General features: G+C 38.5%; 3 protein-coding genes across 4 annotated transcripts in view; 2 read left to right on the top strand and 1 right to left on the bottom strand.

The window, feature by feature from the left end:
- The window catches only part of LOC144366654 (uncharacterized), a 37,289-nt gene extending 25,857 nt beyond the window's left edge, over positions 1 to 11,432 (top strand). The window contains exon 2 of the mRNA XM_078021200.1: positions 11,332 to 11,432. The gene's annotated coding sequence lies outside the window, so the exon portion shown is untranslated. The remainder of the gene's footprint in view (positions 1 to 11,331) is intronic.
- On the bottom strand, positions 7,139 to 13,775 carry LOC120892381 (uncharacterized). The gene is made up of 5 exons (XM_078022195.1): positions 13,639 to 13,775; positions 13,335 to 13,542; positions 12,807 to 13,178; positions 12,320 to 12,351; positions 7,139 to 8,329 (listed from the first exon to the last, which is right to left on the bottom strand). Exons 1-5 carry the CDS (start codon positions 13,773 to 13,775, stop codon positions 8,086 to 8,088), a joined length of 993 nt encoding a protein of 330 aa, XP_077878321.1. The 3' UTR covers positions 7,139 to 8,085.
- The window catches only part of Smim14 (small integral membrane protein 14), a 70,424-nt gene continuing 57,139 nt past the window's right edge, over positions 12,999 to 26,283 (top strand). Inside the window, exons 1-2 of one of the 2 annotated variants that reach the window (XM_005319927.5) lie at positions 12,999 to 13,228; positions 19,889 to 19,928. The gene's annotated coding sequence lies outside the window, so the exon portion shown is untranslated. The remainder of the gene's footprint in view (positions 13,229 to 19,888; positions 19,929 to 26,283) is intronic. The other variant, XM_005319926.5, reaches the window with a different exon arrangement.

Below are 26,283 nucleotides of genomic sequence, written 5' to 3'. Positions count from 1 at the left end.
CACTAATTTGAGGGAGATGTCTAGTTCATTGAATGTGAATTTTCCCCCTTGTTGTACCACGTGGGAAGAGAAATTAATGTCTTTATTTAAGAAAATGTAATTTAAATGACCAGTATTTTAGTTTTTTAATAGTATTGGCTTCAGTCACTAGGTATGCAAAGCCAAACTCTAATATGTATTATACAGAAAGAAGAGTCCCTCAAATCCCCCACCCTTTAATGCCTCTCTCTCTCCCTTTTGTGTATGAGGTGGGAGAGCAGAGTACAGGGGATTGAAACCAGGGTGCTGTACCACTAAGCTATATCGCTAGCCCTTCTTTATTTAATTTTATTTTGGAGACAGGGTCTCACTAAGTTGCTGAGGCTGTATAGGAATTTGTGATCCTTCTGCCTCTGTCTTTGGAATTCTAGGCAGTACACCACCACACCTAGTCTACAGTTTAATACTTATGTGGGCTCTTTGGCTGGGTCTAGGAACCAAATTAACACAAGGCAGACTAATAAGAAGAAAGCAAATTTAATTTTAAATATACATGAAGATTTCCACAAAACAGTGAAATGTTGAAGAAATGTGAAATCTGAAGAAATGGCCAAAATAAGATTTTTTTATACTTTTTTTTTTTTTTTTTTTTGCAAGCAGGGAGGGAGAGAGGGATAGGGTCTCACTAAATTTTCTGGCATCATTTGCAATCCTCCTACCTGAGCCTACTAACTAGCTGGGATTACAGGTATGCACCACTGCACCCTGTTTTTATGCGTTTTAATCATTATCTATCAAGGCTCAGTTCTGCGGGTTACATAACAGCCAACATTTCAGAGATGAGTTAGTAGGAAGGAAAAATGGCCAAAACCTTGTTCTAATGGCCATTTCAAAGAATTCAAGTGGTGAAAAGATTTTTATGAGGAGGGAAGAAAAGGTATGGGACAGGAAAGCTGGGTTCTGAGTTGTGTATCTTCAGAGGGTGTTTTTCTTTCTCTTAGTTGGATATTCCTGTGATTACAAATGATCTTTAGCTCCTGAGGCAGTTCTGTAATTCTTTAGAAAACTATATCATTTTTCATTTAAGTTAAATATTCTTGTTCATATATATACATATATATGTATGTATATAGTTGTGTTATCTATCTATATATCTTCTTCCTATATATATTAGCTGTTGATGGACCTTTGTGATGCTAAGAATCAAACCCAGTGGCAAGCGCTCTATCACTGAGCTACATCCCCAGCTCCTATTTTTCTTTTGATTAGAGAACAAGATTAGAAAGTTTGTGGCCCACATTTTGATGTCATTTGAAGACCACCAGGTGATCCAGTTCTGAAAAACTAAAGAAATATTACTGATTAGGGGGTTCAAGCACCAATTTTTTAAAATCTTTGTCCCCATTTCTTGGAATACTTGACACTAGTAGTTAATATCTTAACCATTTAAAGTGTTTTTTTTTCTGGATATAGTGGTGCATGCCTATAATCCCAGGGCCTCAGGAGGCTGAGGCAGAAGGATCCAAGTTTGAGGTCAGCCTCAGTACAACCTAACAAAACCCTGTCTCAAAATAAAAAATAAGGGCTGAGGTTGTGGCTCGCACATGTGAGACCCTGGGTTAGATCCGCAGCACCACATAAAAATAAATAAGTGAAATAAAGTTATTGTGTCCAACTACAACTAAAAAATAAATGTTTTTAAAAATAGTCCTTTGAGATGTAGCTCAGTAGTAAAGCACCTCTGAGTTCAATCCCCAGTATTGCAAATTAATTAATTAATGGCAGTTTTATTTTAGAAGTTACAACACTGAGCAAAACTAAAAACAATGATTTATTATGTGCATGTTTGAATATGTAACAATAAATCCCATTGTTATGTACAACTATAATGTACCAAAAAAGTATGGAAAAGAAAAAACAATGAAATGTGTGAATTGTATGGAACATGAATTATATCGCAATAAAACTGTTTTTTAAATTATTTTTTTCTAATTTGTTATATATGACGGCAGAATGTAATTCATTTCATATTACATATATAGATAAGCACAATTTTTCAAGTCACTGGTTGTACACAAAGTATTTTCACACCATTCGGGTCTTCATACATGTACTTAGGGTAATGATGTCTAACTCATTCCATCATCTTTCCTACCTCCATGCCCCCTCCCTTCCCTTCCCTCCCCTTTGCCCTATATAAAGTTCCTCCATTCCTCCCATGCTCCTCCCCACCCCATCACCTTTATAAGTAAGCATCCTCATATCAAAGAAAACATTCGGCCTTTGTTTTTTGGGGATTGGCTTACTTCACTTAGCAGTATATTCTCCAACTCCATCCATTTACCTGCAAATGCCATGATTTTATTCTCTTTTAATGCTGAGTAATATTCCATTGTGTATATATGCCAAAGTTTCCCTATCCATTCATCTACTGAAGGGCATCTAGGTTGGTTAGTTATTGTGAATTGTGCTGCTATAAACATTGATGTGGCTGTGTCCCTGTAGTATGCTGTTTTTAAGTCCTTTGGGTATAAACCGAGGAGTGGGATAGCTAGGTCAAATGGTGGTTCCATTCCAAGTTTTCCAAGGAATCTCCATACTGCTTTCCAGATTGGCTGCACCAATTTGCAGTCCCACCAGCAATGTATGAGCATATCCTCCCACATCCTCTCCGACACTTATTGTAGTTTGTATTCTTGATAGCTGCCATTCTGGAGTGAGATGAAATCTTAGAATAGTTTTGATTTGCATTTCTCTGATTGCTAGAGATGTTGCACATTTTTTCATATTGATTGATTGTATATCCTCTTCTGAGAAGTGTCTGTTCAGTTCCTTGGCCCATTTATTGATTGGGTTATTTGTTGTTTTGGTGTTAAGGTTTTTGAGTGCCTTGTATGTCCTAGAGATTACTGCTCTATCTGATGTGCTTGTGGTAAAGATTTGCTCCCATTCTGTAGGCTATTCACCTCAATGATTGTTTCTTTTACTGATAAGAAGCTTTTTAGTTTGAATTCATCCTTATTGATTCTTGGTTTTATTTCTTGGGCTATAGGAGTCTTATTTTTTTTTTTTAAGAGAGAGAGGAGGGAGAGAGAGAGAGAGAGAGAGAGAGAGAGAGAGAGAGAGAGAGAGAGAGAGATATTTTAATATTTATCTTTCAGTTTTCGGCGGACACAACATCTTTGTTTGTATGTGGTGCTGAGGATCGAACCCAGGCCGCACGCATGCCAGGCGAGTGCGCTACCGCTTGAGCCACATCCCCAGCTCTATAGGAGTCTTATTAAAGAAGTTGGGGCCTAATCCAATATGATGGAGATTTGGGCCTTCTTTTTCTTCCATTAGGTGCAAGGTCTCTGGTTTAATTCCTAGATCCTTGATCCACTTTGAGTTTTGTGAATGGTGAAAGATAGAGGTTTTTTTTTTTTTTTTTTTTTTGTGTGTGTGTGTGTGTGTGTGTATATGTGTGGCACTGGGGATTGAACCCAGGGCTTTGTGCATGCAAGAAAAGCACTCTACCAACTGAGCTATATCCCCAGCTTGAGAGATAGAGGTTTAATTTCATCCATTTACATGTGGATTTCCAGCTTTTCCAGCACCATTTGTTGAAGAGGCTATCTTTTCTTCAATATATGTTTTTGATGCCTTTGTCTAATCTAACTGTAATTATGTGGGTTTGTCTCTGTATCCTCTATTTTGTACCATTGGTCTACAGGTCTATTTTGGTGCCAATACCATGCTGTTTTTGTTACTACTGCTCTGTGTAGTATAGTTTAAGGTCTAGAATAGTAATGTTACCAGCTTCACTCTTCTTGCTAAGGATTGCTTTGGCTATTCTGGGTCTCTTAAGTTTCCAGATAAATTTCAGATTTTTAAAAAAATCTTTATTTTTTATGTGGTGCTGAGGATTAAACCCAATGCCTCACACATTCAAGGCGGGCACTCTACCAATGAGCCCCAGCCCCAGCCCTGCTTTTTCTTCAATAAAGCTGTTTCTTAAAATTAAAAAGACTTTGCAAGGTAAAACTGATCTTGAATAAGGTGACAAACAAAATGGTGCAGTTATTACCATGGTTACACAAAAAACAACAAAATGTGAATGACAGGACAAAGGGATCTCTGGACTAGTAAAAAATTCTAGGGAAATCAATAAGACATATATGAGGAAAATAAAGATTGTGGAAGATAAAGGTTACTTCAGTGAGTTTGTTAATTCAGGTTCATTACAGTCTCAATTGTCAGTGTCTGGTGATAATGGCTATTTTCCTGCCTTTGTGTGGGGAGAATACCCCTCATAAAGGAATATTTGTGCCTTTTTGCATATAGGAAGAGATGGTCAAATGGCTTGCTTTTTTGAGACAGGTCTGTCTTATGTTGCCTTGGCTGGCCTCAACTCCTTCTCTCAAGCCATCTTAGGTTCCTGAGTAGCGGGACTATAGGTATATACCACCAGTTTTAGCATCCAAATGCCCTTTTCTGCAGTTACAGCTCCTAAAGTGACTTCAGCTTGAAATAATCAATATAACAATTTGACATATTTGGGGATGGTGCATCCTTAACTCCTTCAGTATCAAGTTCTGTCAGTATCCACTTAAGTATATGTGAAGTAATAACAGGCCAATATAATGTACTTGCCAGCTATGGGTTGGACTTTTCCTTCTGGGAATAATTCCAAAGTCTAATCGAAAACATTGTATTTTCTATTGGCAAATAGAATAATTATTATTATCAGGTGAGGTCATGCATGCTTGTAATCCCAGAGGTTTGGGAGGCTAAGGAAGAAAAATTTCAAGTTCAAAGCTAGTCTCAGCAGTTTAGCAAGGTCCTAAGCAGCTTAGCAAGACCTTGTCTCAAAAAAAAAAAAAATTGAAAAAGGTTTGGGGATGTGGCTTAGTGGTTAGATGCTCCTGGGTTCAATCCCTGGTAGCAAAAAATAATAATAATAAATATTATTATTAATGGTTTGAGCTTCTGTGACTGTCACTGGTAGATGTGGTGATCCAGCCAATTGCATAGATTGAGTTCTTTTATGTCAACCTATTTCATAGACTTAGGTTGCCATTTTAAGAGTTCAAACTAGGGCATCAACTTGTTGATTCCAATCACCTTCAGGCATTGCATGGGGTTCCTTTAGTGAGAATTACTGATTCTTCTGTTATTGCTAGGGACAAACTTATAATTCAGCTTCTGGGTCCAACTTGTTCTCTTCTTCTTTTTCAGATAGGTCTGTGTTGCTCATGCTGGGCCTAAAATCCTACGCTCAAATGAAAAGTGATCCTCCTGCCTCAGCCTCCCAAGTAGCTGGGTTTACAAGTGTAAACTACTGTGCCTGCCTTTATATTCTTTCATGAGAAATTTTACCATATACTAGGTACAGTGTAGCTGCTTTCCATACTCTGAACCATGACCTTTTTTTAAAAAAAATTTGTTCTTTTTAGTTACACATGACAGTAGAATGTATTTTGACATATCATAGATACTTGGAGTATAACTTTACATTTTTGTGGTTGTACATGCTATGGAGTTACACTGGTTGCATACTGAGCCATGACTCTTGATACTGAACTATTTTCAGTGAATCAGAACAATATCCTAATGTCTTTGAACAAATAGTTGAAATCAGGATCCCAGAAGAGAAACAGCAGTAGGCAAGGCCTGGCATAAGTAATTCTGAAGGTTCTCATTTTGTATTTCCAACTAGAAGTGATCAAAGAGTAGATGAATATATTATTCCTTTTAAAATTTTACCTGATAGGCAGAAAAGTTGTGGTGGCTTATGCTATTATCCTACCTACTTGAGAAGCTGAAGTGGGAGGATCACAAGCTGGGCAACTCAGTGAGACCCTGTTTCAAAGTAAAAAATTATTTGAAAAGGACGGGGGATAGAGCCCCTGGGTTCAATCTCTAGTGTCTCTCTCTCTCTCTCTCTCTCTCTCTCTCTCACACACACACACACACACACACACACACACACACACACACAAATTACTTGATGGGGAAAGATTTCCATTCTAACATTATATGTATACCAATAATACATTCAAGTAAGGGAGACTCCTACATAGTATACAGTTTTTTAAAAAAATACATTCTAGCGGGTGAGGAGTTATCTCAGTGGAAGAGTTAAGTATTTTCTTAGCATGTGCAAAAATCTGGTTTGATCTCCAGCACCATTCCCTGCCCTGTGTGATCATAAATTTTAAACCTTTTTTTTTTTTAGTTGTAGATGGACATAATACCTTTATTATTTTTTTTTATGTGGTTCCAGGGACCAAATCCAGTACCTCTCGCATGCTAGGCAAGCAATCTACCACTGAGCCACAACCCCGGCCCTTAACTGTATATTTTTTTAAATATTTATTTATTTATTTTTAGTTTTTGGAGGACACAACATCTTTCTTTGTATGTGGTGCTGAGAATTGAACCCGGGCCGCACGCATCCCAGGCAAGCGCACTACCGCTTGAGCCACATCCCCAGCCCGTGTATTTTTTTTTTTTTTAATATTTAGTTTTTAGTTGTAATTGGACACAATACCTTTATTTTAATATGGTGCTGAAGATCGAACCCAAGGCCTCAGATGTGCTAGGTGAGCGCTCTACTGCTGAGCCAAAACCCCAGTCCCTTAACTGTATTTTAATTTGTATCACTTAAAATTTGTATCACTTAAATCAATTCTATCACTTTAAAGTGCTCATTAGCAAGTCTAACCAGTATTATACATTGAATTACTATATTCAATAGACCTGAAAGTTTCATCCAGGTTATTTCATCCAGTTTTGTGTTTATCTCATATACCCAAACTGAACATAGGGAAAATCTAAATAATAATCTTGAGCTGAATATTGCAAAAAACAAGAACACACTAACAGATGACTAGATGAAATAACTTCCAAACAGTTTTGAACTAGGGATGAACACTGTATTGATTCTCCATTAATAATATCCTTGAACATTTATTGGTAGGAAGAGTTTTAAAGGATTATAAAATTTGTAATGCTGTAGTTAGGATTTGATCAAAGAAACAGTAGCACTATGAATGAGACAAGTTTTATTATAGAAATTTGACATTACACAATTATTGGAGCTAGTTAAATAGTTTATGTATGGTTTTGTTTCAATATCTGGTTCGGGGTCTGATGTTAGTGTGGCAGACAGCTGGAAAGAAAAGACAGACATGAATGGAGAACAAGAACAAATGGAAATCCATGAGGACAAGCAGGAATCTACCTTGGTTCCTTACTACCTACAAGGCTTTTTGATATTATAGGTAAACTATAGAGAAGCTAGTGTTCCTGTGTGTGTGTGTGTGTGTTGTGGTCCTGGGGATCCAGCACATGGCAAGGGCTGTACGGATGAACTACATTCCCAGCCAAAAGGCATTTTTCCAATTATTGAAGGGGAATAAAAGTGTCCTTTGGAAATGTTTTATTTCTTGTTAAGGATAGTAATTACATGGGTGTATACATACATAATCATTAAGTAAAACTACACTTATTCCAAATGAACTTTTCTCTCTTTGTCCTTATTTTTTTAATATTTATTTTTTTAGTTGTAGTTGGACACAATATATTTATTTACTTTTATGTGGTGCTGAGGATTGAACCCAGGGCTTCACACATGCTAGGCAAGCACTCTACTGCTGAGTCACAACCCCATCCCATGTCTCTTTGTCCTTAAAATGGAAGATTGTGGGACTGGAATTTTAGCTCAGTGATAGAGCACTTGCCTAGCACGTGTGAAGCACTAGGTTCAATCCTCAGCACCACATAAAAATAAATAAAGGTATTGTGCCCATCTACAACTAAAAAAAAATTTTTTTTAAATGGAAGATTAGAGTAGGAAATGAAACATGCCTTCTTTTTACAATGGGTCTGGTTCAAAATTTTGATGTTATCATCAAAATATTAGTTATAGGGATGGGGATATAGCTCAGTGGCACAACACTTGATGAACGTGCACAGGTTCTGAGTTCAATCCCCAACACCCCAAAAGATATAAAATAAACAAAAAAACATGATTGCAGATAACTGTGCTAGATACCTTTTTTTTTCTTTTTACCCTTCCACTGCTTCAAATGAGCTTGCCAGTCCTTCCTTCTCCAAGTTTGCTCAAACATATTCCCCTCTAGCTGTAGTCAGTTGGACCTGGAATAGACCAAGATGGGCTCTCTGGCTTCTCTCTCCTAAATTAGAGTTGTGATCAAGAAACTCCAGAAGTCTCTTTTGATTGCTTGAACTGAAAATTGTTATGTAGCTGCTATGAATATGCATTGCATCTATATGGGCTTGTGCATGTGTGGTGGTGGGTGAGTTATCTAGGCCCCTGCTATACTGTGATTTTTCTTTTCTTTTTCTTTTTCAAAGAGAGAAAGAAAGAGAGAGAGAGAGAGAGAGAGAGAGAGAGAGAGAGAGAGAGAGAATTTTTTTTTAATATTTATTTTTTAGTTTTCAGCAGACACAACATCTTTCTTTGTATGTGGTGCTGAGATCGAACCCAGGCCGCACGCATGCCAGGCAAGTGTGCTACCGCTTGAGCCACATCCCCAGCCCCTATACTGTGATTTTTCTTGGGGGGGAGGGGATGCGGGTATCAGGGATTGAACCCAAGAGCACTTGACTACTGAGCCACATCCCCAGCCCTACTTTGTATTTTATTTAGAGACAGGGTCTTACTGAGTTGCTTAGTGCCTCCCGGTGATATATTTTTTTTAATATTTATTTTTTAGTTGTAGTTGGGCACAATACCTTTATTTTATTTATTTTTATGTGGTGCTGAGGATCAAACCCAGGGCCTTGCTCATGCTAGGTGAGCATCTACCACTGAGCCACAACCCCAACCCTGTGATATTTATTTTTTTTTAATATTCTTAGTTGTAGATGGACACAATGTTTGTTTATTTAGTTTTTTTAATGTGCTGCTGAGGATGGAACCCAGGGCCTCACACATGCTAGGCAAGTGCTCTACCACTGAACTATACCCCCAGCCCCTTATGATATTCTTCTATGGAAATCTGACCAGACTAAATCAACCATTTTTTTAAAATTAAAAAAAAAAAACAACCAAACCCCTGCCCCCCCCAAAAAAACCCCCAAACCAACCAAACAAACAAAAACACAGGTGTGGTGGTACATGCCTGTAATTCTAGTTATTTATGATGTTTGCGAGTTCAAGACCAGCCTGGGCAATTTGGCCAAACCCTATCTCAAAACAAAATTAAAAAAAAAAAAAAAAGGTGGGAGTGTTCTGCTTAGTGGCAGAACACTTGCCTAGCATGCATGAGGTACTGAGTTCAATCCCAGTAAATAAATAAATAATGACTTTTTTATTAACAAAAAAAAAAAAAACATATGGATGTGAAAAAATTCAAACCATATAAAAGGTCAAAAAGTCACAGGAGGGCTGGGGTTGTAACTTAGTGGTAGAGCACTTGCCTAGCATGTGTGAGGCACTGAGTTTGATCTCAGCACTGCATATAAATAAAGGCCCATCAACAACTAAAAAAATATTTTTAAAAAAGTCATAGGATACAGTGGTGCATGCCTGTAAGCCAAGCAGCTCAGAAAACTGAAGTAGGAGGATTACAAGTTCAAAGCCAGCCTCAGCAACTTAGCAAGACCTCTCAAAATAAAAAATAAAAACGAGCTGGGGATGTTGCTCAGTGGTTAATGTCCCTGGGTTCAATCCCCAATACCAAAAAAAAAAAAAAAAAAAAAAGGCATAAGGAACTCTTTTACTCCCTTCAAGAATGACCAATGTAATGTCAATTTTTGCTTTAGAAGAAGAAAAGTTTGTCAACATGCATGCTTTATGTATTCATAAATGTTTTTGGGAATATGTTCTCCAAACTATGACTATATATCACCAAGATTTTTAGATCCTAAGACACAATGTAACATTTATCCTTCCCATTATCATTTTACATGTTGTTCATTTCTGTATTTCTCCAATTATATAAATGAAAATTAGTATCTTTATGCTATATTACTCTCTTTTAAGATTATTTCATTAGGATAATTTCCTAATAGTGAAATTGGATCAATGAATGTATTTTATGGAACTTGAAATATTGCCAAAAATTGGTTTCCAAAAAGATATGTGCCAATTTACATTTCTATCAGCAATGTGAACAGAGACTAACATGAGATAACCTTTTTTAAAACTATTTCCTTAATATGATAGTCAAAAAAAGAAACCTTGCTTTAATTTACATTTTTAAATTACTGATATTGAAAATTTTCAAATATTACTCATTTGTATTTCCTTTTTGTGTATTAACAATTCATATTTTATATCTATGTTTTAAATCAACCTTATTGATTTGTTATGAGCCCTTCATATAGTATATTACTTCTTTATGAGTAAATACTGATTTGTTCCATTTATAATTGATGTTTCTTTTAATTCTCTGAGCCCAATCAACAAATATTTATTCTATCTTTATGCTTCAGGTACTGTGGTAGGAATTATCATTAAGTTACTTTACATATTGAATCTTTAGATCATCCATTGTTTAAAGTTTATAAAGATTGAACTTAAAGATCAAAGCAAAACCCCACACAAGATGCTATAGCACAGAGTCTGTGGGTCAGAGGTTGCCCTTTCTAGCTTTCATGAGATTGTGGTAAAACGCTGGGCAGGGATGGAATCATCCAAATGCATAATTCAGGTTGCAGGATCTGTGAAGAGAGTACACTCATATGCCTGGCAAGTCGGTGCCCTATGTTGCTAAAAACTTTTGTTCCTCTCCAAAGTAGAGTTTTTGTGGGCTGTTTGAATAGAATGGCAAGATGACTGGCTTCCCCCAGAGCAAGCTATCCAAAAGAATGAGATAGAAAGCTGTTATCAGTGCCTTTATGACAGCTTCAGAAGCTATATTATCTTAACTCTCTTGGTTAAAGTAACCTTGACACAAATGACTAGAGAAGACTAAATCCTGAGAGCTAAGAATCACTGGTGGCCAGTCACAGAATCCCACCCTATTGATTTTCTTGCAGCGTACTTTATAAAGAATTCTGTGCAGCACAAAATTCTAGTACATTTTAATTTTGTTCAACACTCTTAAAAATAGCTGTGATTTCAATCACATGTGCACATGGATGCACTCAAGCACACAAAACTTTGTTTACAGAGTTCCACAAATTAGAGACCTTCTGCTACAATGTCAGCTCATGAACTTCATAAAGGCAATAGATTCCACTTCAAAAATGTCTGAATTTGAATAAGTAGAGGTCAGGATTGCAGTTAAGGTCCAAGAAGGGCTTTTTTGGGGCACAGGGGATTGAACTCAGGGGCACTTAACCACTGACATACATGCTAAGCACTCTTTTGTACTACTACTTCTTTTTTATATACAGGGTCTCACTGAGTTGCTAAGGGCCTAGCCATTGCTGAGGCTGGCTTTGACCTCTGGATCCTCCTGCCTCAGCCTCCCAAACCACAGGCCTGCGCCACAGCACCCGGTAAGAAGCTTATTTTGTACCAACTCCTAATAACAATTAACTAAGAAAACACTTGGAGTTTTACCAGAAATCTTTAGTTTTCTAGGAACCTTTACCTGTGTTCAATATTTACTTTATTACAAAATAAAACAAAAAAAATTCTTGCAGATTATAGTAATTTGCTTAAGGTGATTCAGCTTGTAGAGGAGTAATTAAGGAAACTGAGGGAGAAGCTGGGTAGGTGAAAAGATTACCAAGTCAGAACAAGATAGACAACTATAGCTTTCACCTCTCCTATAGGACAGGGCAAGAGGTACTTCTGTAAAATCTTTGGGACTCACACTTGTTGCCCAGATGGCCTCAAACTCCCAGGATCAAGCGATTTTCGTGCCTTAGCCTCCCAAGTAGCTGGGACTACAGACAGACACGCACCACCGTGCCCGGTACTGGTTACAGTTAATTAAAGTTCATCAATTCACAGACCTAAGAAAACAAAAGCATAGTCCTAAATTTTGCCAACTTCCCTCCTTTAGCGATTAAACTGAGGCTAGAATGGGAAAGTAGGAAGCACCAATTAAGTCTACAAAATAAAGTTTAGTTTTTATTTGAGAGACTGGGGACTGAACCCAGGAATGCTCTACCACTGAGTTACATCCCCAACCGCTCCCTTCCCCCCTTTTAAAAATTTTATTTAGAGGCAGGGTCTCACTGAGTTGCTAAGTGCCTCGCTAATCTGTTGAGGCTGGCATTGAACTCGCGATCCTCCTGCTTCAGCCTCCCCAGTTGCAGAGATTACAGGCGAGCGCCACCAAGTCCCGCCCTTCCCTTTTAGAGACAGGGTCTTCCGAAATTGCCCAGGCTGGTCTCGAATTTGCAATCCTCCCTCCTCAGTCTCACCAAGTACCTGGGATGACCGGGGTGCTTCACAGCTCCTAGCTAAAAAAAAAAGAAAAAGAAAAAAAGAATTTCTTAATCCACAAACAGCATCCTTATTCCATTTCCCTAAAACCAAAGCAACAAAAGCTTGGGTTGGTGCCTAACAAGAGCGTTCCCCTCCACCTCCTAACGAGCAGCTCATCTTTGGTCACATAGTCCTTTTAATATCCCCGTTGGTTTTCTGGTACAAAAGTGTTCTAGAGGAGGGAGTCACATACTTCTTTAATCCTCAAGCTCCAATTTTCACCTGGGCTTGTTACCAATACACCACCCTCTCTACAGCTGTACCGGGTTTCAGCTGACATCAAATTGTGCTTACTTCTACCTCTACCTCGGTATTCTAAAGACTATGGTCACGGAGGGCCTCTAGCTCAGCAAAGAGAGCCTTGCGAGGAGACAAAGTCTACCAAAGAAAACGGGCTGCGCGAGATAAATCAACAGACGTGTGGCCTCACCCAGCTTCCTTCATAGTCCTCAGCCCCACCCTTCCCGACCGGAACCACATCCCCGCGCTTCGCGCCCCCACGCTTGGCGTGACGTGAGCGCCCGAAGCGGCTCGAGCCCTCACAGCCTCCCACCGACGCCCTGGACAGGCACTGGGCGGGCGCATGTTCGGCGGGCGGGGCCTCTTGGGTCTCGAGGCGCTGCAATCTGTTGCGCCGTCGTCCGCGGGAGCCGGCAGATCCGGGTCTCGTGGCTAAGAGTGACGTGGTCAATCGAATCCAAACACAGGAGGGGGAGGACGCCGGCAGCCAGGAGCACCAGCGGCAGCGGCGTCCGGAGCAGCCGCAACGTTCCGGAAGCCCCAGGCGGTCTTTCTGCCGAGACTAGGTCCCGGCCCCCACCCTCCCCGCCCCGTCGGTTGTTGTCTGGGCGGGTGAGTGTCTCCCCTCTCCCACCGCCCTTTGCCGGCCCACCTTCCCCTCACCCCGGTTTTTCCTGGGGACTCCTCAAGCTCTTGGGGACTGCGGTGGCTGCGGCACAGAGGGGCTGTTTCTGGGTCGGTGCTTTCCCGGCCGCCAGACTGGCGGTTCAGCACGGGAGAAGCCCGCTACTGCCGAGCGTGCGTGCCCCGGAGAGGAACCAGGCAGACCGCTTGCTGTTCGGCTTTCTCTGCAGGAAGCCCGAGTCTGGGCTGCGGGAGAAAGTGAACGGGAGCCGCGGGTGGTTTTATTTTTAGGGCCAGACAGTCTACACGGGTGGAGGCATATAATGGAGTAAAAAGCAGAGAGTCGTAGCTGGAAGGGAAAAACTCAGCCACCCTGAAATCCACACTATCTCGTTTACCCGTCTTCAGCCCTTTCTGGATATGATGAAGTCACTAGGAAGCGTCCTTTGTTGTGATTGAGGATACAGGAAATCTGCCATCCTGGAAGCGAGAGCTTTTTGACTCCTGTTCGTTTGCGAATTTTAAGGATTCCCATTTTATATTCGTTTAGTAAGTGGGTCCAGGGCAGACGGTAAAGAGGTAGCGCCCAGTATTGGAACGAATACCGTGAAGTCCCGTGTTGCTGTTTAAAGCCAAAGTTCGCCAGAGTGAGTGGCTGTTTAACATGTTAGGATTTTAGCCAAGATGGCATTTGTTAGCCGTAGAGTCAGGCAGTTTTCACTTGCCCCCGTTAGCAAAATCAAGGATGTGGCTTTACTAATAGAATTTTTTTCGTTCTGCATCATACGAGTAGGATGAACTCCACTCGTGTAGTATCTACATTTGTGGAAAGGACCTTCCAATTTTTGTTTTGTTTTGTCAAACTGTTACATACAGCAACTTGGAAAGCAGAAAACCTTCCAGGTATTTTAGTCTTGAGACCCTTAAGGAGGCGTTCTCACTATCTAGGGAAGATAACAGAACGCTTGTGTTCCCACTTCAGGTGACTGCTTACGCAGATTCCTTTAGTGTAGCCTGCTCCCAGCCTGCTTCCCTTGGTGATAAAGACATCAGAAAACCAAACCACCTTCGCGTCCTAACGCGATTCCAAAAAATCCTCTCAGATAACTCACTAGTGGAGTTGTTTCTGTGGTAAACAGCAAGAAAGACCAACAAAACCGTAATCAGTTGCCCCCTATCAAATCCAGGAAGAGTTCTCTTAGGAGTTTGTTTCTTCTTTGAAGAGTATGTCCTTGTGGTGGAACATGATCTTCTTTGGACCTTTCATCCTGTGATTTAGAATCATGCGGATGTTGAATGAAGAAAACTGTTTTCTCTTTTTTTTAGCTTTTGACCTTGTATGCTAACCTAGGACTGAATATTTTTGCTTAAACAAAATGCTTTGTTATACTTGGAGACAGTATTGATAAGAGCAGATAAGCAAAAAGAAATAATCAGCGAGGTGTGGTGTTGCATGCCTGTAACCCCAGTGACTGGGAAGGCTGAGGATCACAAGTTTGAGGCCAACCTCAGCAATTTCGGGAGTAGTGGGGCCCTATTTCAAAAAGGGTTGGGGATGTGGGTCAGTGGTTAGTTAGGTGTCCCTGGGTTTGATTTCTGGTACCAAAAAAGAATGATCAGTACGTCACCAGAAAAGTATGGTATCATACCATATATGCTTTTCTGCCACTTGCTTTTTCACATACGTGTACTTTTTTTGAGTAATAAAATTTTTTGCAGATTTAAACTTTGGACCTTAACTTTCAGGGAATATTTTCTGTGTTGGAAAAACTAATTATTAAAGTGGTTTTAAAAATTTGTCTCACCACCCCCTCTCCCCTGCAAAAAAAAAAAAAAAAAAGAAAAAAGTTTACTTCCCAAATCTCTATGATGCTATTTAAGATTTAAGAAATTAATCTTCATTATGTGTGACAAAGTAAGGCTTAGCTTAACTCTTGGGAAATCAGGCACAGGCCTGAGTTGACAGTATGGAAGTTTAAAAAGTATTTATTTAATGGTTTCATTGAAGTTAAGTTCAGTTATACTGTATTCCAAATTCTAATCAACTGTTCAGGACCTTAGTAGGAATGTCCTGGAAGATTTTACTTTACACAACATGCTTAATGTGTTTATTGACATTGGATCTGAGGGCTGTGCCCATTTAGTCTAGTTTTCAACATTGGCACCAAAATAACCTCCTCTGGAAGGTAATGTTCTCTTCACCTCAGCTTCAAAGGATAAATACCATGAAGTGTCCTAAATCTGCTAATAACCTACTTGGGATGGATTTCTCATAAACTTAGCTAAAACCTGTAAATGTCTATTTTCATTCTTTCTCTCTCTCTCTCTCTTTCTTTTTTTTTTTTTGTAGTATTGGGGAATGGGCCCAGGGCTTTAAATACTAGGCAAGGGCTCTACCATTGATTCACATCCCTATCCCTCATTTTTATTCCTTGAATAATTAGTTCCAGGTGCTTACTACTTGTTATGTGACTTAATTCTTTCACCTTGATTTGCCTTAAATTATAGCATTCAATATGTATTCACTTCTTCCCACCTCTGCTGCCACCACTTTGCCACACTGTCACCATCTCTCATCTGATCCTCTTGAATAACCTTCTGGTCTCCCTCCTTTCATTTGGGCTTATATATTCCTTTTATCATAGCCTAAGAGATCCTTGAAACTCATTGTATCACCTTCTTGTGGAAAGTGTCCTATTCCAATTCAGAATAAAAAGCAAACTCCATATAGAACTTGCCAGGTACTAGATATTTTGACATTGCCTTTCTTTCTTTCTTTGTAACCTTCTGCCTAGTTCAGTGCTTTGGAGTCTAGCCACCTATGTGTCTTTTAGTTTCTGTTCTCTTCAGCATTGCTGTTTTTGGAACTTGCCAAGCTAGATCTTGCTTCAGGGCCTTTGCAAGTGCCGTGCCCTGTGGTTTCATAATTCTTTGAGATCTTGCTTTTGTTCATTCCGTGGTGCCATTCCGTGGTGGCAGTTCAGATGTTGGCTATTCAAGGAGATTACCCTGTCTTTCCTTTGTTATTTATAACAACACTTCACTATCCTGAATTCCCCCCTTTAAAATTGTCTGTCTCCATTGGAGATTAGTTCTTTGAGAATGAGGGCCTTGTCTGTTCTTTAATTCTTGCTTTAGGCCAGTCCTTTCTATGAAAGAATCTACTTTTAGCCTGTTTTTATGGGATAGTGCCTGAATTCTCTTCAATAGTTTTTAAATTTATTTTTTAGTTGTTGATAGACCTTTATTTTATTTTTTTATATGCAGTGCTGAGAAACCAACTCAGTGCCTCACACATGCCAGGCAAGTGTGCTACCTCTGAGCCCCAGCCCCTCTTCAATAATTCTTTAATGCAGTTCTGAGGATTGAACCTAGTGTCTCAGGCATGCCAGGCAAGCACTCTACCACTGACCTACATCCCAAGCCTTCAATAACTCCTGATATCTGGGCAAGAGAACACTCTCATCATATTTCAAACCAATGAAATTAAGCCCTGGAGAAATGCATCTACAGGCTCCTCAGGTGACTGTAATATACATTAAAGTTTGCAAATGTCTCTTAATATTTTAATATTTTCTGGGAGATTACTTTTAGCTTTATAGTAGTAATGATAAGTTCTTTTATTTTTATTTTTTATTTATTTTTTTGATGGTGCTGGGGATTGAACCCAGGGACTTGTGCATGCAATTGTGCATGCAAGGCAAGCATACCACCAACTAAGCTACATCCCAGCCCCCCCCTCCTTTTTTTTTTTAACACTATCAGTTACTAAGCTAAAAATTACTCTCATGTATTTTTTGTTCAACTGCAAAGCAACCCAGAAGAGGAATTCCTATTCCCATTTACAAATGAAGTTTAGACATAGTAAGTGGTACAAGCTTGGATTTGAACCTCAATCTGTGATCTTTATCATTGTACCCTACTGCTTCTGAACTATAGCATTTGGAACTGTACACAGTACTTTGGTTAAGATAGGCCATGTTTTGTTAAAGGACAGGATATATTCTCTGCTTCATTTCTGATCCTGTCTTCAAGGCTCCATTTTTTTTTTTGTGTGTGTGTGTGTGTGTGGTTGTTGTTGTTTGGTTTAGCCTGAAGTTGCTTAGTTGGGAAATGGCCTTCAGAAACACTCTATGCTACTGGGGAAACTGAAGTGGGGGGGATTTCTTGAGTTTAGAAATTCAAGGCCAGACTGAGCAATATTGTGAGACACTGTGTCAAAAAAAAACATAGAAAGACTCCCAGTTGTCTTGCTTTTTTTGTATTGAGTTCTGAGAGTCTACTGAGCTAAAAATAAATTCAGAGTATTTTTTCCTTCCATGTATATTACATTGCATTCCCCACATCAGAAACCATTCTACTTGCTGGGTGCAGTGGTGCAGGTCTGTAATCCCAGTGGTTTAGAGGCTGAGACAGGAGAATTGCAAATTCAGAGCCAGCCTCAGCAACAGCTAGGTGCTAACTAACTTAATGAGACCCTGTCTCTAAGTAAAATACAAATAGGGCTGGGATGTGGCTCAGGGGTTGAGTGTCCCTGAGTTCAATCCCTGGTTCTCCCCACCACCACCACCAAAAAAAAGAAACTCTTCTTGCTGAGCTTGCCATGATGGCCCATGCCTGTAATCCTAGTGACTCAGGAGACTGAGACAGAAGGGTCTCAAGTTTGAGGTCTGCCTGGCAATTTAATAAGGCACTAAGAAACTTAGTAAGACCCTGTCTCAAAATATAAGAGCCTGATGTGGTGGCACATGCCTGTAATCCCAGCAATTTGGGAGGCTGAGGTAGGAGGAACAAAAGTTCCAGCTACAGCAATTTAGTGAGACCCTAAGCAACTTAGTGAAACCCTGTCTCAGAATTTAAAAAAGGGCTGGGAATGTGGTTTAGTGGTTAAGCACCACTGGGTTCAATCTCAGGTACCAAAATCATAAATAAATAAAAAAGACTGGAGATGTAGCTTAGTGGTAAAGTACCCCTAGGTTCAATTCCCAGGTCCCCTACCATCACCAAAAAAAAAAAAAAACAAAAAACAAAAAACAGAAAACCAGGAGCCTGAGGCAGGAGGATTGTAAATTCAAGATGACCCTGGTATAACTCAGTCACAGATACTTGTCTAAACATCCAATTAAATGGATTATATATGTAACTCAGTGGTAGAGCACTTGTCTTGCACGTGTAAGTCCCTGGGTTTGATCCCCAGTACTTCTTTGTTCCACATCACTTATCACCTTCTACCTCTTGGTAAGTCATTTGAGTTCTTTCTTTATTGATTTTTACTTTTTGGACTGCTTTTGCATGATCATAAACTACAGAGAGTTCTTAATGTAAGACTTCTTTCCAAATGAGTGAAAATAATGTTAAATTTGATTGTTACATTGATTTTGGGGGAGACTTCAACCCAGAGAAGTACTGGTGGTTTTTTTTTTTTTAAAGAGAGAATTTTTTTTTTGATATTTAATTTTTAGTTATTGGCGGACACAACATCTTTGTTTGTATGTGGTGCTGAGGATCGAACCCGGGCCGCACGCATGCCAGGCGAGTGCGCTACCGCTTGAGGCACATCCCCAGCCCCAGTACTGGTGGTTTTATAGTTTTCCTTTATAGTCTTTTAAACTGGCTAAGTCTATTTCTGTGAAGACTTAGTCCTTTACCAGAGCTCTAGCCTAACTTAGCCACCTTAGACTTCTATAAACAGCCAGGCTCTCTCCTATCACTTTACCTAATTGTAAAATTGAAAAGTTGTAAAAGAAGTAATGTATAAAACCAACAATGAATGCATAATCATCTTAGAAGTACTTTCTGTATATGTATTTCCTTGTCTTTTTTTTTTTTTTTTTAATTCCAGTGGGGGCTGAGAATGTAACTTGGTGATAGAGTGCTTACCTAACATTATGAGGCCCTGGGTTCCATTCTCAATGCTGCAAGAAAAATAAAATTGATGTAAAGGGTATATACCCACATATTTTTTTAAAGGTTTTTTTGTAGTTGTTGATAGACATTTATTTTATTTATTTATATGCGGTGCCGAGAATCGAACCAAGTGCCTCACACATGGGAGGCAATCCCAGCCCCTACCCACATATTCTTATATACTTTTGTTTGTTTAATACAGTGAGCTTCTCAGCTTGTCCTTTAGAGACTTTCTGAACATGATTTTTATGGTGCTAGAGATTAAACCCAGGTCCCTAAATATGATTTTTTTCTTGAAGTACTAGATCTTGAACCCCGGGGCACTCTACCACTGAGCTATATATTCCCTGCCCTTTTAATTTTTTTATTTTAAGGCAGGGTCTTATAGGTGGGTACAGTGGGGTACACCTGTAATCCCAGTGACTCAGGAGGCTAAGATAGGAGGATCCCAAGGTCAGCCATAGCAACTTTGTGAGGCCCTAGTAACTTAATGAGACCCTGTCTCAACAAATGGGTTGGGGATGTATCTCAGTGGGTTCAGGCCCCAGTACCAAAAAAGAGGGGGGGGGGTCCTCACTAATTTTTGTAGGCTAGCCTCAAACTTGCAATCCTCCTGTCTTCGGCCTCCCAAATAGCTGGGATTACAGGCATGTAACACCATGCCTGGCCTAAACAATATTTTTTTAAAAAATAAATTTTTGATTGTAGGTGGATACAATCTCTTTATTTATTTATTTTTAGGTAGTGCTGAGGATTGAACCCAGTGCCTCATATGTGCCAGGTGAGCACTCTACCATTGAGCCACAACCTCAGTCCCCTAAACCTGATTTGTAACTTACTGTATATTATAAGATATTTTGAATAAACTGGCTTGGAGCTCAGTTCAAGTTGGATATGAATGGTTTTATTACTATTATAATACTGTGATGGTCCATTGCTTTAAATATTTAATCAAAGCTCTGAAGAATTACATAGTCTAATTTTAATATATGCCATATTAAAGACACCTTAATGATTTGAAACAAAGGATTTTAATCATAATTCAACAGCTATAAACAGTGTACATGTACTCAGGTATGCCTAGAAAATATATGAAAGTAGAAGGTGTCTCTGAGGAAAGTAACTTACTTTTCTGTTTTTTTTTTGGGGCGGTGGGGTGGGGAAAATGGTATTTGAACATTTTAACTTGAAATATGTATTGATTTAAAATAATTATCTTAGGAAAGTATGTTTTCTAAGCTAAAACAATTTTTAAGTGCATAGTAGAGCCTATACATATATTTAGTGACATTTTAAATTTTACTATTTTTATTTTGGAGAAAGTTTCCTTTTCGTTGCTTATTTTCATATTGAATTTTCACTTCCCATTTTTCTTTTTTTAAATTTAGGTCAAAGCACAAATGTATCAGCTTTGTAAAAGTACAAAATAAAGCTAGTTTATGCTTGCCTGCACTTATTGACAAGTATTATAAGTGCAAAGATTTCAAAATTTAACACCTAATAAAGGTACTCCACATCAAGTTAGGGATGCAATTATCATCTTCAGTGGTACACATGAGAATTAGAAGTCAGTCTTTTGGCTGTTGTGTTTTGTCTTACAACATAATTCTGTTTTGTTGTTGTTTGTTTCTTTGTACTGGAGATTGAATCTAGGGGTGTTTTACCCCTGAGCTACATATCCCATCCTTTTATATTTTGAGACAGGGTCTAGCTATGTCACTTAGGGCTTCACTAAATTGCTAAAGCTGGTTGGCCTCTGGTATTTGATCCTCCTGCCTCCTGAGTCACTGGGATTACTGTTGTGTGCCACTATGCTCAATACAACAGTTTGTTAAAACATGAATTTATGATTGTCCTTTGGTGCCAGGACCCCCAGAGACACCAAAGTCCAAGTCTCTTAGATACACATGGTGTAGTATTTATGGTGCACATATATATGTGCACACAACCATATATCCTCCCACTCCCGATGGGGATTGGACCCAGGGTCTTGTGCATGCTCAGCAAGCACTGTATCGTGATCTACAATGGCAGCCAACCTCAGATATTTATTTTGAGATGGAGTTTTGTTGCCCAGGCAGGCTTTGAAATCTTAATCCTCCTACCTCAACCTCCCAAGTACCTGGGATTACCAGCATGTGCCACCATACCCAGTTCTCATATATTTTAAATACATCCCTAAATTATTTTTTGTGTTGCCTGAAAAGACCCAGGGCCTCACTTATGATCCTCATGTCTCAGCCTTTTCTGAGTAGCTGGAATTATAGACGTGTGTCATTATGCTCAGCTCATTTGTGATAAATTTTACCCCTGGATCTTGACCAGGTAGAAAAAATCTTTGGTATCATACATGAGTAAATTACAGCCAGGAAAAGACAAATTAGTAGGTGAAGAACTGAGCTTCAGAATACAAGGTGCCTTTCTTCCCTTTTATGTAGAAGAATGATAGCTGTGGTCCCAGGGGAACATAAAACACTCCAGTATAGGCCTGAGTGTTAAAGGTACTTTAGATTCGAATTGGCCCATTACTTTTTCACTTATAAAGCAACCTTACAAATTCTTGGTCTTTAAAAAAAAATTTATTTTTAAACATGGACATGTGCCTTTATTTTATTTGTTTATTTTTTTATGTGGTGCTAAGGATTGAACCCAGTGTCTAGACAAGCACTCTGCCACTGAGCTACAACCCTAGACCCCTTACTCAGTCTTTATGTAACCTTTTAAAATAAATAGTTTTAGCTATCATTTCTCTTTTATAGATAAAGTTACAGAGAGGTTGATTATTCGTTTCTTAGTAGGAGCCTTTGAGGATGATTTGCTCATGAAGGCTCTTCATGAATAGGACAAATTCTCTTATAAAATCGGCCCTAGATGCCTTGCATGGTGGCACACACTTGTAATTCCAGTGGCCCTGTGACTGTGAGTTTTAAGGCCAGCCTTAGCAACTTCGTGAGGTCTTGAACAACTTAGCAAGACCCTGTCTCAAAATAAAAAAAAGGACTGGGAATGTGGCTTAGTGGTAGAGTACCCCTGATTCAGTCCTTGGTACCAAAACAAACAAAGCCCTTGAGGGCTATTGTTTCCTTTCACCTTATAAGGACACAGAAAAAAGTGCCCCCCCCCCCAGGCACTGAGTACACTTTTTGATTTGGGACATTCCAGCTTCCCAGATTGTGAGAAATAAGTTTCTGTTTTTATAAGCTATGCAGTCTATGGCTGGTCATAACTGGCAGATGTGGAATAAGATCTAATTGGGAATTTAACTGACTTCCTGTCCAAACTTTGTCACATTATATATGCAATCCTGGTCAAATTGCTACCTTATCTGAAAAAGTTTTCCTCATGTTTATTTATATTTTGGGGGGGATTGAATCCAGGGGTGCTTTAATAATGAGCTACATTCTCACCCCTTTTTTAATGTTTTATTTTAGAATTTCATTAAATTGCTCAGGGCCTTGTTCATTTCTGAGGCTGGCATCTAACATTTGATTCCCCTGTCTCATCCTTCTTTGTCGATGTGCCACTGTACCTGTTTTTCTCTCTCTCTCTTTTTTTTTTCCCCTGTACTGGGGATGGAACCCAGGGGTGCTTGACTGCTAAGCCACATCCCCAGCCCTTTTATTTTTTGAGACATGGTCTCACTCAGTTGCTGAGGATGGCTTCGAATTTGCCTCAGCCTTCTGAGATGCTGGGATTATAGGCACGTGCCACCATGCCTTGTTTTCCTAATTTTTTAAAAAACTATTTTATTTACATTTTAGTTTTCGGCAGACACAATATCTTTTGTATGTGGTGCTGAGGATCGAACCCAGGCCGCACCCATGCCAGAAGAGCGTGCTACCACTTGAGCCACATCCCCAGCCCCAGTTTTTCTCATTTTTAAAATGGATAATTTTCCTGTTTTGATGTTATCAGAAGGGTTTTTGTTTATATGTGAAAGTAACTAGTAAAGCTACATTCCTTTTTTTAACTTATTGAGATATCATTTTTTCTCATTCTCCATTTTTATTGGTACCTTATGTTTGTACATAATGAGTCAATATAACAATGTAATTTTGACCAATATCACTCCCCAGCTAGTAAAGCTACATTCTAATAAAAAACTACTAAGGCATAGCTATATTTGTTTCTGCCCAATCTCTGATAAAAAATAAAGTAACTGGTCATGGTGGCACATACCTGTAATTCTAGCTACTTGGTAGACTGAGGCAGGAGTATTGCAAGTTCGAGGCTAGCCTCAGTAACTTAGACAAACTTAGTGTCTCAAAATAAAACATAATAAGGGCTGGGGATGTAGCTCTGTGGTAGAGAATCCCTGGGCTCAATCCCCAGTACTGAAAAAAGAAAAAAAAGAAAGTAGGACTAGAGGTAAATCTTAGTGGTGGAATGCTTGCCTGGTATGTGAGGCCCTGGGTTTGGTCCCCAGTACTTAAAAAAAAAAAAAAAGAATAGAGTAAACTCAAATATAGTTTTCCTGAACATGCTGGTGGCTATTCTAATAGTTTCTAAAATGGTTCACTATTAGTTTTAAAACTGGAAGTTTATTCGGTAAAATTGGTGCTTTATTTTATTTTTTATAAAAATGCATTAGAATACTTTTTCTGAGTTCTGTTTTCTGTTTGGTTTTGAGGTTCTGGTAATGGAACCCAGAGCCTTGTGCATGGTAGGTAAGCACCACTGAGCTAAGCCTCCAACCCTATTTTTCCAAAAATAAAATCCCCCTTTCCCATTATCCCAAGTACCACAAAACAAAAAAATTGCATGCATTCTAATTTGTTACTTCTCTTGCTGTGGATTGAAAAATTTTTTATATCATTCTTCTTCATTGTAAAGATTCAACTGGCTATGTGAAAAAGGGATTCCATCATAAATCACCTACTTAATATACATTAAATGTTAATTTTCTGACCTTGAGTTAGCCTTTGTTATCTCACAGGAAGAGCCTTGTAGGGTGTGAGGGAAATGGAGGAGATTGTTTGGTATCTACATAAAAACATTTAAAACCAGTTGAGATGATAGTGTGGCACATAAATGTAATCACATCTACTCTGGAGGCTGAAAGAAGAAATGGAAAGTTTGAGGCCAGTCTGGCAATTTATTGAGGCCCTGTATAAAAAAAAAAAAAAAAAAAAGAGTGAGGCTCCTTGGGATGTAACTCTGTAGTAAATGTACAAAGGAAGAAGTAAAATCCTGCTACCCAGAGATATGTTTATTTTTATACCTATTTAAATATACTTTTGTGATAATTTCCTCATGTTATTAAGAAAGAAAATGAAACATTTGGCTACATAATGATTTATTGTATGTGTCATAATTTATTTTATTTAATTGATTTTATTTTTTTAAATATACAACAGCAGAATACATTATAATTCTTATTATACATATAGAGCACAATTTTCCATATCTCTGTATATAAAGTGTGTTCACACCAATTGATATCTTTATACATGTACTTTTTTTTTGCATTACAATTCTTATTACACATATATGTGTAATTTTTTCATATCTCTGTATATAAAGTAGGTTGACACCCAATTTATGTCTTCATACATGTACTTTGGATAATGATGTCCATCACATTCCACCATCCTTGCTAATTCCCTGCCTTCCCCTCTCATCCCTAGTATGTGTCATAATTTAAACATTCCCTTTGAGACATTTAATTGTTTTTCACTTTTTAAAGCTAGGGGATAATCTACCTTTGTATGTAAAATTTCATATTTCAGATTATTTTTCTTGATATAGTAATAGAATTATTCAGGGGATGTGAACATTTTTAAACTTTTGGATTCATAGTGTCAAAATTTATTATAGTTTATAATCTCAAATGCAATTATATATGGCTCCTTCATATTTTTAAGAATCTGTATATTATTAAAATATCTGGGGCTGGGATTGTGGCTCAGCGGTACAGTGCTTGCCTAGCACGAGCAAGACCTAAGTTCGATCCTCAGCACCATATAAAAATAAAGGCATTGTGTTGTGTCCATCTACACCTAAAAAAATAAATAAATAAATATTTTTAAAAATGTGTGAATATGGGCTGGTGTTGTATCTCAGTGGTAGAGGCACTGGGTTCAATCCTCAGCATCACATAAAAATAAATAAAATAAAGGTATTGTGTCCATCCATAACTAAAAAGTTTTCTTAAATGTCTGAATATTAGTAAAAAATTTTTTCTAATTGCTTTATAATTTTTTTGAGCTTGTTTTGTTGTATATATCTTTAGAAAGTCCTTTTCCAAAGGTTGCATAAATATTCACTTAAATTATCTCTACAGCTGGGATGTAGTGCAGTGATAGAGCACTTACCTAGCATGTGTGAGACACTAATATTGATTTCCAGCACCACACACACACAAAAAAATTACTACAATCTTTTTTTTTTTTGCTAGTGAGTTTTCCTAGGATGATTTATTGAAATATTTTTTATTCATATTTTATATGGAAGTAAAAATTTATTTTTTAGTTGTAGTTGGTCACAATACCTTTATTTATTTACTTTTATGTGGTGCTGAGAAGTGAACCTAGGTCCTTGCATGTGCGAGGCAAGCACTCTACTGCTGAGCCATAACCCCAGCCCCCCAATTTTTTATATAAAATAAAAATTAGAAAAAAGGATTGCATTCTATATAGTGGGTTATAATATTTTCTTATACCACTCCTTCATCCATCACCTTTTTCCTGCTTGCTCTTCCAGAAATGATAAGCATCCAGATGTCTTTGATTCTGGCTATACTTTGGGAAAAGATCTAAAACAAAACTAGTCTAGGCCTTCTCTTTTTTGTTCTGACTAACGTGTGTGTTTTGTTTTTTTTTTTATGTGTTTAGTATTGATGTTTGAATCCAGGAGTTCTTTACCACTGAACTACACCCATGGCCTTTTTTTAATTTTTTGAGACAGGGTCTCATTAAATTGCCAAGGCTGGTCTCGACCTTGAAATCCCCTTGTCTCACCCTTCCAAGTTGCTGGGTTACAGACAAGTTACTGGTATTGTAAACATTTGCCACTGCCCCAGGCTTTTATTTTAGAACTAATTCAAAAGACTGGGGAATGGAGCTCAGTGGTAGAGCAAGTGTCCAGCATGTGCCAGGCCCTGGGTTTGATCCCCAGTACCACATAAAGCCCACAAA

Source organism: Ictidomys tridecemlineatus, chromosome 9 (genome assembly GCF_052094955.1).
Source record: "Ictidomys tridecemlineatus isolate mIctTri1 chromosome 9, mIctTri1.hap1, whole genome shotgun sequence".
Taxonomy (NCBI): Eukaryota; Metazoa; Chordata; class Mammalia; order Rodentia; family Sciuridae; genus Ictidomys; species Ictidomys tridecemlineatus.
Note: the sequence above shows the minus strand (reverse complement) of the source record. Positions and strands in the feature narration are given on the sequence as shown.

Bases quoted from the DNA above. Each gene is read 5' to 3' on its own strand.
- LOC120892381 (XM_078022195.1), bottom strand. From the start codon at position 13,775: ATGGGAATCCTTAAAATTCGCAAACGAACAGGAGTCAAAAAGCTCTCG. The intron at 13,179-13,334 runs GTGCCGCAGCCA...GCCGGGACCTAG, and splicing joins GACCCAGAAACAGCCCCTCT to TCTCGGCAGAAAGACCGCCT. The intron at 12,352-12,806 runs GTGAGGCCACAC...TTTTTTTTTTAG, and splicing joins AGGACTATGAAGGAAGCTGG to CTAGGAGCTGTGAAGCACCC.